We start from the raw sequence: 15,878 nt of genomic DNA on the forward strand, positions 1-15,878 counted from the left end.
GCAGGTTGTGATGAAACTGGATTAACTTTGTTTGGTATTTAAATTATTTATTTGCAGTATTTGTAACTTGAATCTTGTTGATGTACCTTAAGTTCTGCCAGCAGAGAGTGACAGAGAGGTGAGGTGAGGAGGGCAGGGGGAGGATCCAGAGATGCATGATTGGCAGCTGGTGGGCGGGGCTTAACATGTGAGAGGCTAGACTGAGAGTTGCAGTGAATCAGACCTCACCGGAGGCGAGACACACGGCACACAGACAGACAGACGGAAAGACAGGAAGAGAGGAGCTAAAATGGTCTTAAACTGGAATACACAGCGACTGACAGCACACTGCAAACATGGTAAGATCACACACTCAGTCTCCAACAGCAGTCTGCAGCACATGGTGTGTGTGTGTGTGTGTGTGTGTGTGTGTGTGTGTGTGTGTGTGTGTGTGAGTGTGTTTGTGTGTGTGTGGTTTGGAGCAGAGTCTGTGTTCAGCTGAAATAAACCTCTAAATTCAAACCTCTTGAGTTCTGAGTTCAGACTCGCAGCAAAACAGAGAAAAGCAGAATCATCTGTTGGTTCAGCAGTTTAAAATGTCCATGATTGAAAAAGCAAAACAAATGCAATAAAACGAGTATGTAACAGTTCACAAAGACAGCTAAAGTGCAGTAAATAAAAGCAGCAGTAATGGCTTTTTTGGATGCACATTTAGTTGGAGTCCCTGTCTTCACCCTCTTGTGTTTTTCCAAACTCTCAGATCTTTATTTTAAAGTTTTTAAGTGTCAGTTTGTGGTTGAAGGTTTCCATAAAAAACCAAAAAACAAACAACCCCCCCAAAATTATGTATACCAGGACCTTTGTGTGTCTTTAATGAAGAGCTGCAACAACGTGAGGGCTTTTCTCTAGCCTTCAGAGAAACCTGGGGTTAAATGTAAAATGTGGTGATGTTTAATGCATTTAGATGTTGTGGGCTGTCATGATGCTGGTTTGGATTGTACTCCTGTTTTGTCCCTCAGCTCCTCCTGAAATCGGTTGTTTGTTTTGGTCCTGTGGTCAGTGCGTCACCTCTCAGGATTTCCTTATAGGCTTTAAACCTAGTTTGGTTTTCTTACTGAGCTGTTAGTAGATTTGTAGTTTTATTATTGCTGTCAGTTATGACTATTTAGCATCAGATGGACTTTTACCAAAGTAAGATCATTAAGGCCACAACGTCTTAAACTTACTGTAAATGGGAGTCCTCCTCACACACAAGAATAATTATGGAGTTCCACAGGGTCTATGCTAGGACCAATTTTATTTGCATTATGCATGCATTATATTATATTATTTGAAATAAAATACATTTTCATCATTGCTATGAAGATTATATCAAGCTCTATCGATCCATCAATCCACACAACACAAAGTGATTAGATAAATTGCAGGAATATCTTGCTAGCAACAAAGAGTGAGCTGCAAAGTGACTCACTACGAGTGACTCACTTCCTGTGTGGAAGCCCCTTCACAGTTAGGAAGGAGGATTATCCAGGTGGTGCTCATTGGTTAATGACTTAAAGTCACACGTTAGCCAGTAAGCATGCGGCTTCACTGTCTACCCCTCATTTGTCACAGCTAGTGTCACACCTAACATCAGGATGGCAATGGCACAAAAACATCTCTGCCTCGTAATGGATTTAACTGACTGCCTGTTTGTGTCATGCTATAGAAACGTTGTAGTCTGTGTGTAAAGATGGCTTTAATATGGGGGTGAACAGAAGAGTGGTTATCATTTATTTTATGGTAGAACACTTAAATTTGTACCTGTAGTGTTTTTGTAGTTTAGTTCACTCTGGGCTCATTAACTAACATCAGACCCGAGGAGCACATTTTATCACACTCAGAAGAAGGCGAGACAAAGTTTTAGTGAAAGTTCACAGTGTTGGTTTGACCTTCAGTTTGTTCCCAAAGAGCCACAGCAGCGTCCCTCCCTGCAGTACATCCCAGTGCCTGGGAAGTGTAAAAAGAAAAGAAGTGTAACAACACAAAACTGTTTGCCACAGATATCTCTGTCTTTCCCGTGAGCTCTTATTACACTGTACACTGTGAGGTTTCTCACTGCTGGCCAGAAAATTGTACAACATTCCTGTTTTTCCAGTTTTATTAAAGTGTAATAAACAGATCGCTTTGCCTGAACAAAATGCCTGGAACAAAAGTCAGAGGGTAAAAAAGTTTAGTTTATCAAAACCTGAAGACTTTCACGTTAAAGAAGTCCTTTCTTTCAGGGAGTTAAGAGCTTCCTGCTTTCCTGCAGCAGTGAAGTAAATGAAGTGGTGTTAAAAAAGGTGTTAAAAGCTTGTCTGCATGAATGCAGGGTTCCTCCTCCAATCACATTATAATTCAGTGGCTTTATATCAGGTTCACTGGGATTTGTTTGTGGTTTGTAAGTCTTAGAGGAGAAGCTGCTGAGTAAAATGTCATCTGTCGAAGCTTGGATTAACTCAAAATTAATGATCGTGATTTATTATGGACTGAAATGCTTTGCGGGCTTTCAGTGCTTCATTGTTAGACTTCAGAAATGTTGGCTCCCGCTGGAGGTCTTGCCCCTTTTCCTACTATTTTACCTGAGGATTAAATAAAAATAATAAAATTATATATATATATATATATATATATATATATATATATATATATATATATATATATATATATATATATATATATATATATAATTTTTATTTATTTTAAATGAAATATCTAAAAATACACAGATTTCTGTGAGGTAATGTGACACAGCCTTGGCTGTATGTGGACCAGTCGTAATAAGTCACCCTTCAAAGGTCCATTTTAATCCAGTAAAAGCCCTGATTGGTCACTCTTCATGACCAGAAGGCTTGAAAATAAGGCCCTGGATCTCATGTCCAGTCTGCTCCGATTGCCACAGTGCAACTTGGTAACAATGGAGATAAATAAGTGTGTGGCTGTTGTTTCAGTGAGTCACATTTTGGAGGCTGAATCACACACACACCTGAGCAGAGATGAAATGTTGTTGCCATGGAGGAGTGTGATTGGGTGTGTTTGACACAAAGGTGAAATATTGCGAGGCTGAAGAACACGTGCTCAGGCATGTTGGGGAACCATAAAGGTTCTGCAGGAGTTAGAACCAGGAGTCCACCAGACAGGAGGTTGTCCTGCTCAACTGTTTTTAAAGCAGAAAATCACTCAGAAAACACTTCAATTACACTACAGTCGCAGCACAGCCATCTTTGGTCAGTTTTCCAGATGTTTTGCTCCGTGTTCCTGTCTCTGAACTTATTTTTATTCTGTAAGATAAAAACATTTAATCTCAGCACATCACAGCTTTCATCTGACAAACTGCTGCTCTGACAGTGCCAGAAGCAACACACAGCCTGACATAACCTCTGCCGGTCTGCACGTGATGTTAGGATAGAGATAAATGTACTCTTTTCCTCAGAGCAACTGTGGAATAAGCTGTGTTTATTTAACTGGATTTAAGGTGAGGGCTCAGTACCCCCTGATCCAAACCCCGAAAACCAACCCAGCATTTGGGGCAAAAAAAGAAAAAGTTCCCGTTAACACTAGGGCTGCCACAAACGATTATTTTGATAGTCGACTAGTCACCGATTATTTTTGCGATTAGTCGACTAATCAGATCATCATCCATTGGACGTAAAACTTACAGCTTATTGCACCAGCAGCATCTGGTCTTATATAACTATCATTAGCTTACAGCTTGAAGTGTTTAAGGTATGTGCTAACTAAAAATAAAGACAAGATGGTAGTTTATTAATTTTTAATGAAATTTGCAGATTGTTTCGGTGAAGTTTAATAAACTCCTTGCTTTCTAAAATATAACAGGACACCGGAGTATATTCTCCAGCGTCTCACACTTCTGATAATCAGCTGTCTGCTTGACAGTTTTAGCTGTGTAAAAACTATAACTTTAATCTCAGCGTGTTCTCACCGGCTCTAGTGAGCCTAGCCCCCGGCTAGCTAACGAGCTAGTGGGTAACAGACGTCTCCGAAAACGTCGGAGTGCTTTTGAAAATATGTGGTGTCCTGATAAACTGAGCAGATATTTGAGGTTTACACAGCTACATTCTCGCCTGAACATATGTTAAACGTTTATTTTGTGACCCAGAAAGAATAATAAGAGTAATATTAAAACTAACTAGCTGCCGCCATTGTTGACAACTGCGCTGGGCTGCGCTATGAATTCTGGGACACAGCTTCTTCTTCTTCGGGGTTTAACGGCAGCTGGCATCCTTGTACATGCAGTGCTGCCATCTTCTGTTTCAGTCCGTTATTACACTCTTAAATCCTACTACTCATTCCTGCGTCCTTTGTGATCTTACAAAGCTTCAAACGATGCGTCGACTATTAAATTAGTCGTCGACGATTTTAATAGTCGACATAATCGTGACTAGTCGACTAATCGTGGCAGCCCTAGTTAACACACACACTAAAAATTATTTCAGTTTTTCCCCAAAAGCCTTTTTATTTTTCTCAAACAGTGGGGTTAGGGTTACTCCTCGTAATTCAAGATAATTAGTTTGGGTGATTTAAAAAAAAAAAAAAAAAAAAAGATTTCATGACATGAGATTTGGTAATACTTCTTAAAACGGTTAAAGAAATCCGCTTCCAGTAAACAGGATTTGATGGAAGAGGTTTCCATGAGCGGGCTGCTCATCTTGCGTATCGGGTTTAACACACTGACCCAGTGGGCTTCACTTCACCGCCTGATGGAAGCTGTTTTTCACGCTGCCTCTCGGGTCAGATGTCAGAGGAAAAAAGCTCAGCCTTTGAACCTGCAGGCTGCAGCTCAGCCGGAAATGTTTTTATCTCTTGGGACTCGTCAGCGATAGGAAGTGGTCGTCGTCCGCGGTGTTGAGTGCTGCGTTGTTGGGATGGACCCGCGGCGATGCGCTTCGGAGGAGGCAGCACAAAGAGCCAGTGTTCCTGCAGGTCCTCACCGTACCTCAGCACCCTGTCATCTTCCTGCCCCAGCCTGCCTGAAACATGAAGCCTCTTCCCCCTCCCTTCACCCTCAACTCCGTCTGGGAAAACACCCCTCCACCGAAGAACACGCTACCTGAATATAACACCCGTAAAATAAGATTCCCCCCCAGGCCAATAAATTCTCTGACCTACTTCAGTGTGAGGTGAATCCTGCCACACATGCAGAGAGCTTCAGGGTCCCTCATGTGGGATATTAGATCCATTTCATTGTTTTCCACTTACAAACTTTACATGGGTGGTCCACTGCACTATAATTCCCTACTCGTTTTAGCATTTTTGTCTTCATCTTATTATCTTCATTCATCATGCAGGATCCAAACAACACTTGATTAAAAAGTTCAGTCACAGCTGAGCAGCCGGTCCCAGCTTTTTCTTGTCGTGCATTTTCTCTAAAGGCTCTGTGGCAGGTTGCTGTCGTGGCAGTTCATGATATCATTCAGCTGCCCAGAGAGGATGCTGATCATCCTGACAGACTCCAACTCCACCACTTTGGACTGCAGCTGGTGATTCTAGGCCTGTGTCTGCTCTCATATTCGCTATCACTTATGAATGATCGTAGGTGTTTTTTGTTTTGTTTTTTTGTTTTTTTTTTCATATGGATCCTATGTGTTGGAATTTCTTTTAAGAAAAAATTAAATGGTAAATTGAATGTATGTTTGATACTTGATAATGTATATCAAGTATCAAACTTTTTAAACTTCTTTTTAATGACTTTTTACAACCTGTTTTTATAAATGTCAGACTGGTGTAATCAGACTTCAACTGCATTACAGATGTAATCAGTCATAATAATGTTATGTATGTATAATGATGAATAACAGTGCTGAGGCAGAGATGAGTCTGCAGCATGCACAGAGGTAAACGTAGGAGTTGGAGTTACAATCGGTGCATCAGTTGAGTCCTCCGCCAATTTAATGTAAACAGAAGGCGATAAAGTGAGCATGACTGCTTTTCTGGTCTGTAACTGGGCAACTTTAAACAGCCCACATGAAGGCGTTTATGGTGGTATTTACAGTAGCTGCAGCTTTAATGCTGAGCGCAAACGTCTCACGGCTGTCCTAGACCCACTCCTTACATGACTTTATTTAAACCAGCTGGTTTGTCGAGGATTCTTGTGTTCAGTGAAGTTATTTACAAAAGAAAAAAACCCCTTTTGTGTTGTTGTTTTTTTTGTTAATATGTTTCTTCTCTGTTATATCAGGTTAAATCCACTCAGATTATGTATCTGTGGACTTGTTTGGTGACTTTTTACCTTTGAGGTGACAGAATTATGACTAGGTGATAATTTGTCTTTAAGATGGACAGATGTGGCTGAAACTGTTTTGGGTCAATGTGTTATGAAGAACTGTTGGCAGCTTGTTGCAGGCATCTTTGAGTTAACAAAGTCAAAGATGGTGGAAGCACCTGCAGAAATCTGCAGTAGCAGATTAATGGAGTTCAGAAATCTGCTGCTTCTCTGCACTGGAGTTGAAACACATTCAGAATTCACTGAAGGTCGTTTGAGGGAAAACATATTGTCGGCGCATCAGAGAGAGGCTTTCAATTAATCTGCATTTTTTCTGTTTACAGTCCTACCTGTTGCCACTTGAACGTAAGCCGCCCCATCCTGCAGACAGACTTCCTTCATGTCCTGTCTGTAGTTTGGGGTTTAAGGGTGCAGCAGTGTTCATCATGCTGCAGGTTGAGCTTCAGTTTTGGCTCAGTTTGCTGCAGTAATAATTAGCATGTGAAGCAAACATGAGGAACACCTTTGATGTGGGATACTGGGGTTTTGTAATGTGATACACAGATGAACCATGAGGTTTCATGCGGTTGTCCACACCAGATCCTAGACCAGCTTCTGTTGTTAAAAGTCACCTCAGGCTGAGTTTGAAGATGAACTGAAATATTTCGCTCTGACTGTGTGCAGGTACTTGGGACAGCTCACTGTTTTTCTGGCTTTTTGATTTTCTCCTCTTGAGGAGAAGATGTTTCTTGCTTTAGACTTTCCCCCGTCGAGTACCCCTGCAGCCCCTCTGATCCTCTCAATGGTCTGAGTTTAGCTCGGCCCTTAAATCAAATCGTGTTCCACAGGGACCGGCCATTACCTCTTTCCCCTATAAAGGGCCTTGAAGTTGGGCTTTTTGTCCTCCCCACTCAGCCAGCTGAGCTCAGCTCATTGAGCAGCCTGTCAGCTCTTCGCTGTGAGAAACTTGCAAATCTAATCTCATGTTTTAGAAACTCTGTGTGTCAAGGTCACAGCTCTACGCTATCGGTCTGAGCGCTGTGGCGCCGGACGCCGAGACGTTTTTGTTCCCCTTCAGGTTTGAGAAAGGTTTGTGTTCATGTGGGATGGATGGTGGCTCAGCTGCTGCCTGGCCTCATGAAGGTGTGAACTCCTGTGAAAACACTCCACAGGAGGCAGAAACAAAGACCACAGGCAGTGTGAAAGCAAAGTGAAAGGAGTGTTTGCTTTGAAGCCGAGGACCTCGCTGACTTTAGCTGATTTTATATCACGTCTTTGCTGCTTCCAGTTTAGTTTTGTTGCTCAGGCTTTGTTAGTCTGAGTTTTGTTTCTTCTTCTCTAGTTCAATAATGTATACTACAATACAAACACACTTTTAGTTCTGAAGAGTCAAACTGAAGACATTTCCTGATAATCTGCATTTCATTTCAAGGCTCTTTCAGACATGTTTGCCTCCCATGAATCTGACAGCGTCTGACCTGAGGGATCATCACGGTCACTTTGTTGTGACATTTTATGCTATTATTATTGTGGCAGATTGTGACTGTCAGTTTTAAGTTGCAGCTTCATCAGAACAACCTGAGGTCTTCCTCTTCTTCTTTTCTCTTCCTTTGTGCTACAATCACAAGAAAGAAGATTGATGAGATTTTATTGATACCACAATCCCGTAATTGATTTCTCTAATGAATTTTCTATGGGTAAAAAGTAGCCCTGTGCAGGTTTAAAGTGTCAGTGCAGGTGTATTATTCTCTGTCTAAAGGCAGCGAGGAAACGGATTACCAGGTAGGCTTAACTATGAATGCATATGCTCATGACCAGAGGTGGGACCAAGTCATTGTTTTGCAAGTCTCGAGTAAGTCTCAAGTCTTTATCCTCAAGTCTCAAGTCAAGTCTCAAGTAATGTCAGGCAAGTCAGAGTCGAGTCTCAAGTCACTGGTGTAAAAGTCCGAGTCAAGTCACAAGTCTGAAATTTTGAATTTCAAGTCCTTTCGAGTCATTAAAAAAAACGAAAAAAAGCATGTTGCAGTTATATGCTAAATGTAAATATTAGACCATGTAATTTTTAAATCTGTGTTTTTCTCAACACATGACAAAATAGTGAACTTAGAAAATATACACAAATTGTGAAATTGCACCTCTTTAGAATGCAGCTCAATTAAACCTAGCTCCAAGAATAATTTTCACCGACAGTTCTGAGATAAGCTGCATGTTATTCTTGGATGCGGTTGTAGGACCGGCCTTAAAATCGCATGATAAAAATATCATACACATTAAAAAAACTGTATCACCAACGTAGCCTGGACAACATTTGCTAGTTAGATGAAGTCAGCTATCTCATTGTAGCATATTTATATGCATATTTATAATTATACGGTTCTTGGAGTGAGTGCATACACTCGTGAAGTTTAGTAACTTACGGTCACTGCAACAAGCCCAGGTACAGTTTACCGACGGATGGGTACAGGACCTTGAAATGCACCGTGTAGAAAGTAAAGACCATCGTACGAACAAAGGTAAGTTTACCAGTCTCACAAATCGTCGTCATAAATACACATTCCTTAACCGTTTATTAATAGGACCTTTGAGCTCAACGATAATTAATTAGTAGTGGAAATAATTTCTGGTACCCATCACAGAAATGTAGCAGTGACAATAATACTGTATGCTGTAATCGCACTGGACAATTAGTGATACAAAACAACTGTTTTACCCTGTGAATAAAAGTATATGTTTTTGTCAATGTACCATAATAACAGAAGCGAAACGCAATATTGTGTCAGGACAATTCACTATTTATGCACAATAAATAAAGGAGCATAGCGCGACAATTTCTGTTCAGCGCCAGACTTGCTTGTAACCTATATCACCAATTATGTTATGAAAATGACGCATTAACTACAACAGCAGACTGACCTTTGTGTAAATGCTTGGAGCAGACTAACCTGTGAGCTGGAGTGTTCTAGGACGTTATATTTGGTCTTTGAATGGCTGCAATCCAGGCCATCCGTCGCGTCTTTGTTACTTCGGAAACATGGCTCGAACAATTTCTCTTCAACGACGTAATCCGATAACAACCGATCTCTTTACCCGTCGGCTTCCCGTGGCTGTCATGTGACCGGCTATTGCAGTTAATAATACAACAGCTTCTTGACATTTTTGTGTTTCTTTTTATCGCTGTGTAACTGATTTCAATTGAAAGCCTGCGTGCGCTAGTAACTCTTGTCACGAGTTCCCAGAATCCTTTGCGGTTCTACCCGTGAATGACGTCACATTTTCAATCTCTATATAATATGCATGTTAAATTTTATATTTGGGGTGAAATATCAAGTCTTTTCAAGTAAACCGGTTCAAGTCCAAGTCAAGTCACAAGTCTTACAACATTTTTTCAAGTCAAGTCTAAAGTCATAAAATTAATGACTCGAGTCTGACTCGAGTCCAAGTCATGTGACTCGAGTCCACACCTCTGCTCATGACATCATTATTTTGCAATGCACAACTGTGGAGGAAAGTAAACAAAACTTGCCAGTGCTGACAGAGCTGATAATCTAAGGCATGCAGTAGAATCAGCTTGGTTCCATGACTTGGTATCGGTTCTCTAGTTTTATTTTTTCCTCCATTGAGATCAAAATGTTGAAACGGAGCCTTCCTGAATGGTGTCCAGAGCGTATGAGTTAAACTCTAGGCTGGTGGTCCCATATCCACTTGCATAACAGCATTTCCGTTTGTGTTTTTACCTTTCGTGCTTTTTGAGTGCATGGAAGGTAAAAACAGAGTTCCAGGTCACTGGAAACAGACCAACTGGAAAACTTCTTCCCAGGTGTGAGATCTGTTTGCAGTGCTAACAGGTGTTGAGAGAAGTTTCAGCTTGTGATGTCGGCGTGAGGGACTCTCATTGGCTGTCGGTGCTTAGGAGTAAGCTTTGTTTTGATGCCAGTTTGATTGGAGTGCTGTGGACGACCTGGCAGATCTGCATTTGCTTTTTCAGTAGCTGATTACCAGCTTTCTTGGCCCTTGTTGCCTCCTGTTAACTTCCTGATGCCTTCCCACTTTGAGTCATGTCGGACTCCGGCAGCAGCAGTAGGCCTCGATCGGCTTTTGGAACTTCCTCTGAAGAATTGAACCTGACTTCTTGGACTGTCTGCACCACACAGCAAGCCTTATTATATCTGTCAGAAAATCCCATCAAATAATTCAAATAGTCACTGTTGATTAAAATATTCACCTGTGGTAACCAAGTGGCATTTTACCAATTAGATGGTGACTTTGAATACCTGAGCAGACTCCGAGCCTGAGGCTGAGGGCTTTGATTTCCTCTGTGTGATTGTGGATGTGCATCTGTAGCATTCCTTTCCTATTATCTGTGGATCGCTGCCTGGTACGTCGTCTCATCTGTCATGTTTTCCTCTCATGATGAGTTTACAGCTGGGATTTTCAGAATAAAGGCATGCTCATTCTGTTCATTCTTGCTCATCATTTGCAGATTAGACAATTAAAGTCTCATCTGTCTGATACAATCAGGCAGAGGAGACTTTAATTGTCTTCTACTTTAAACAAGCTGCAACAGGTCACAGCAAACAGAAACAAGTCTCTGAATGAGAAAAAGGCAGTTTGTGGTTAAAGGAAATATTGATGAATGGAGCAGGAGATGAAAAACGACACCGTGGAGCTTCCCGATGCAGACATGCTTTATTATTTTCACACGGGACTTGTGTGACCCGCAGGCCCTGTTAGATTTGTAATCGTTAAGGAAACAAAGGTTGTCTGCATTTGTAATTTCCACATTTCACCAGAGGTCATCAGATAACATGAAGCTGTTGAAAAGGCTTCACAGACCTCTGACGCTGTGCTGTGATGAGGGATGTGGAGCCACAGTGACAGAGGCTGCACATCCCTGTGGGACAATCAAACATCTGTCTAGTTTACCGTGTCGAGGTGTTTTTCTGTTAAGGATCGTCACTGATTTCAAAAGCAGCGTGTTTTGTATCAGGGTGGGCCGCCTGTGGTTAGCCGCATCGCAGCAGCGCAACAGAGGAGAAGGAAAATAGCATCTGATTTTTATCTCCCAGCCACAATCGGCAACATGAACTGCCAGACGTGTGTGTGTGTCTGTGGTGTGGGTGTTTTTGTTGTGATCAACTGTTGGCTGTGTGTTTCTGCAGAAACCATCTGCACTGAAGGTTTCATAGTGTTCGTCCGGAGTAAGGGAGCCACATCAAATGGATATAAATATGTGAGTGGCATGAGGCTGTTGTTGAACTGTGGTCTTGTGCAAATACAGCTGCAGATATGAGAATATGGATCTTTTTATTTTATGTGCAGAGTGTTGTTTGCATGCAGTGAAGGAGGCCAACACGTACAGTTTTGACAGATTTCTGAGCGCTGTGTACCACGTAAGATTCGAGGTCAGTAAGCACAACCAGAATTCATACATAAGGCACACGGGAAGGGGCACTGTCGATTTTTTTTCAGAAAATCAAAGGATTGATTTTAAGTGTGCCTTATTTTCCGAAAAACACGGTAATAACGACGGCCCGCTAGCATGCGCTACCAAAAATAGTGCTTTGGTGCATATCTGACGGACGAACGCCAAACCAGTTTCACACCACTGAAGTTGCAGCATTTTTACAAACCAGTTCTGGTTCATCCGTTTCATACAACCGTCCACTTTCGCCCTTCTCATTCTGCGTCACCGCCATGCTTTTTCCGCCATGTGCGTATGAAAACAAAGGCACCGCGCATGCGTGTTTTACCCATATTCTATCGCGATATTTCATTTTCTTATCGTTGCCCGTGAACGGTATGATATAGCCCAGCCATACTCCAGACTAAGGGCAACTGACGGTCATTTTATTTGTTCCATGTCCAAAAAATGAGAGCAACAGTTGTTACCTTCACTCAGTTTGTAAGTGAACAAACTCACAAATTCAACAGGGATTAAATAATTACTTCCCTCTGCGCACATCACTTCATCCTTTTATTATCATTTCATAGACTTTATTATTGTGGCACAAAACATTGTTTGATGCAAGCAGGACTTAAGAGACCTCGTGCTTTCTTATATATCAACATCACAATGTTCCCTTTCTGCGCCCCTCACATGTGGCTGACTTTGACCAATAGAAGTGCATATCAGGCTTTTCCCTGCAAGGAAATGTAGGAGAAAGGGAAAAATCTCTAGCATTAAAGATACCTTTGAGGTCAGTTTTCTTAATCGGGTGTTTTACTCAATCACTGCCTTGATTGGACAGACTGAGCCTGGTATGAGGTACAGCTTTTTCAGTATCTGGATTGAGCGCGTCTCCGTCGCTGGTTGAATTGGTCTGTGCCGTCAGAAATCTCTACTTTTCCTTTAGCTGACAGCTGGCCTGTCACTGTTCACGTCTCTGGAACGGGGGGGTTAAAAGGTCATATGTCCTGTGGGTCCCTCGCCTATATAGCTCCTCCCTCCCCATGCCATGTTACCATGATTGGTAACTAAAACAGTCATGACCTCTGCTTTGTGGAACCGTGACCCCCTTTTGTGGCTGGGCTGTTTAAACATGTGAACAGTTTCAGCACGCCGCTGACTCCTCCTCCTCCACACCCAACAGGAACTGGTTTGCCGCTGAGCAGTCAGCCGAACAGTTGGAAGGATGAATCATGACCCTCAGGGGAGACACGGGCTGCCACTAACTATTCATAAAACCAGCTGAACCTGAGATATTACATTAGTTTATCTCAGAGGCTCCATCCTGATTATTAAACAGGAGCCCTTTTCTCTTCCATCCACATGCTCATTTAAAAATGGCACCAAGTACTGACAGCAACAGTGAAACTGAAAGAGTAACATCTGAAGAATGAGAGCAAAGCATAACGTGATGGTTGAATGGACATTTCAAATATAGTATGAAGTAGCTACAGAAAAAAGGACGATAACGATATGTATCGCGATATAACTTTTACTCGATAGAGAAATTAAGCTATCGCGATAGACCTCGCCGCTCTTGTCCTCTAAAAAAAAAAAAAAAAAAAAAAAAAAAAAAGGTCAGCCAATCCAAATTAAGTAGCGCAGAGCCGAACCAATCACAGCCGCAGCGTCACGTCGCGTGACTTGTTACGTACAGCACAAGTGCCAAGCCGCACGTGTGTTTGTTTGGGAAGCAGCCAGCGGGTAATGGAGGAAATGAGTGTGCCGACTAGAAAAATCAACCGAGCGTGACCGAAGAGAAAACAGATGATGGTTCCAATGCCGGAGAGATTGTCGAACGGAAGAGCCATAGAAGTTCCGTAGTGTGAAGGTATTTCGGCTATTTCAAGTCTGACAAAAAACAGAGTAGCGTGCACTGTAAATTGTGCCGAAAGCAAGTCTGGAAATACAATAAACTGGTGCATGCGTCACACTGTGCGCCACGTTATTGTTTCGGTGAAATGAATTTCTACAATACTGTTAATTCTACTCTCTGCAGTGTTTAAATGCTTACATATACACACAGTTACTGTCCCTCCACACATACGACTCGGTTCTGCTTCTATGCCCCAGCTTTGTTTACTTTTTCCCACCGAGGCTTCTAGACTTCTGATTGGCCAACATTTCCGCACAGTTAGGAATCTAGCGCCACCTGCTGCTTTGGCATGTTCATAGCAGCGTTTTCCTTCATTTCTGCCTTTATGTGTGGACGGGGTTATTTTTTAAAACGAAAACGGAAAATCTCCGTTTTCAAAAATACCCGTGTACGTGTGGACGTAGCCTCAGTCTCTGACTGGAAGCGCTAATTCGTCATTCGGCTTTTGTCAGACTAAAGTAACTGTTAAAACTGTTTGAAAAGCTAAGCTATACAACAAGGAGAGATTGAGAATTTCCTTTTAGTTCTCAGTTTATTTGATATTGACAAAAGTTAGTCAGTTTTGTCTGTTCTTCTGTAAAACAAACTAAGATTTATTTTTAGAATTAATATTTTGTTTCTAAGTGGAATTGACAATTTAGTCTGTTTCGTTTGTTCTATTTTGAAACTTAAACGCTTTAGCGGCTGCCTTTTGTGTAGTTTGCAATATTTGCCTTTATTTATCTGAAAAAGTCTCATGTTCCTTAAGTACATCTACCCTGTTGAACTTATTATGGGAAATAAATATTTAAATAAAAACAAGCTGCTGATTATTTCACATTTTACTTGTGAGCAACAGCACATTTAAATCTTACAAATATAGTTATTTGGCTTATATCATGATAGATATCGTTATCGCCTGAAATGAAAAAAACATATCGTGATATGAAAAAATCTCATATCGCCCAGCTCTAGCAACCAGTAATTAGAAACATACCTTAAACACTTAAAGCTGTAAGCTAATGATAGTTATATAAGAGCAGATGCTGCTGGTGCAATAAGCCAGTTTTACGTTCAATGGATGATGATCTGATTAGTCGACTAATCGCAAAAATAATCGGTGACTAGTCGACTATCAAAATAATCGTTTGTGGCAGCCCTATATTTAACACATTTTTCAATAATGAATCATGCTGCTTAACTGTGCGGCACCTCACATTGTGCATTATCAACATTATAGTCCAGACAGATGACGAGCAGTCGTAAATGTTAAAAATGATTTGAAAACATGTTACAACAAAAGATGTTGACGTATTATTAAAATGTGTTAAATTAACATCTGAAAAACTAAAACATTGCGACGGAAAAGTATGGTGCTTTGTGCTGTGCACTGAGAATGATGCAGGCTGTTCAAAAGTTCATGCCAACCATTTCAATAAAAGTTCAAATCTAAAACAATAAATCATCCCGCCATTTTCTTCCTCTTATCTAAAGTCAGGTCGTGGGGGCAGTAGGGAAGCCCAGACTTCCATCTCACCATCTCCTTCTAACGATAACGTTGAGCCTTTCCGAGGCCAGCCTATAAATGTTAGCTCTCCAAATTGCCTTGGTTTCACTCCGGGGCTTCCTACTGGCAGCACATGCCTGGCCGGAACACCTTACCCAGGAGGTGACGGGCTTAGTCCTCTCCTTTTGATGTGGAGGAGTGGTGGCCCTTCCCTGAACGCCTCCCGAATGACTGAACTGCTCACCCGATCGCTAAGGCAGAGCCCATCCACCTTTCGGAGAAAGCTAATTTCCACTACTTGTATCAGAGATATCACTCTAATACTGTTAACAAGAGATCAGACCGAGAATAACAGATTTTTGGCATTTCCCAACAACCGTGGACCATCTGGTTGCAGATAGCTGCTTAACATTAAGCATACAATAATGTAGGTGTAATATTTATCCATCCAGCCATTGTTGCCATATGTTCAGGGCTGTCACACTGTGAGAGGCAGGGCATGCTCTGAACAGGTCACCAGACTATCCACTCATCATTTTTCCCTTACTCTGTTTGGTCACTAACAAGCTGTTAAACTTGAGGGGGCATCACATGATTGGTTAAGTGTAAATATTCCTTATTGGTCCACATATTGCCTGCAGGTTTATGTTTACTGGCTTGCTTACATGCTGTTGCCATTGACAGTGGGTTATTTATAGTGACTTATAGTGTGCTCTATAAAGAACGTGAAGCCCAGCGATTGGCTGGTTGTCAGTAAAATGACGCCTGGTAGTTGATGTCTTTCCTTCAGTTCCTATATCTGCAGTAATAGAGCTCCTGTGGTTTTTCTTCATGCGACCAGCTTTGG

At 41.6% G+C, this 15,878-nt stretch overlaps 1 protein-coding gene across 5 annotated transcripts in view; it reads left to right on the forward strand.

Moving 5' to 3' along the window:
- The window catches only part of plekhg4 (pleckstrin homology and RhoGEF domain containing G4), a 61,581-nt gene that overhangs the window by 16,254 nt on the left and 29,449 nt on the right, over positions 1–15,878 (forward strand). Inside the window, exon 1 of one of the 5 annotated variants that reach the window (XM_085406410.1) lies at positions 212–338. The exons of the other annotated variants lie outside the window; for them this stretch is intronic. Coding sequence (XP_085262536.1) covers positions 336–338 — 3 coding nt within the window. The 5' untranslated portion in view covers positions 212–335. Of the gene's footprint in view, positions 1–211; positions 339–15,878 lie in introns of those variants that run through there. 5 annotated transcript variants of the gene reach the window in all.

This window comes from Rhamphochromis longiceps, linkage group LG1 (genome assembly GCF_057381845.1).
Source record: "Rhamphochromis longiceps isolate RC_006_pf linkage group LG1, R_longiceps_female_GT1.1, whole genome shotgun sequence".
Classification (NCBI taxonomy): Eukaryota; Metazoa; Chordata; class Actinopteri; order Cichliformes; family Cichlidae; genus Rhamphochromis; species Rhamphochromis longiceps.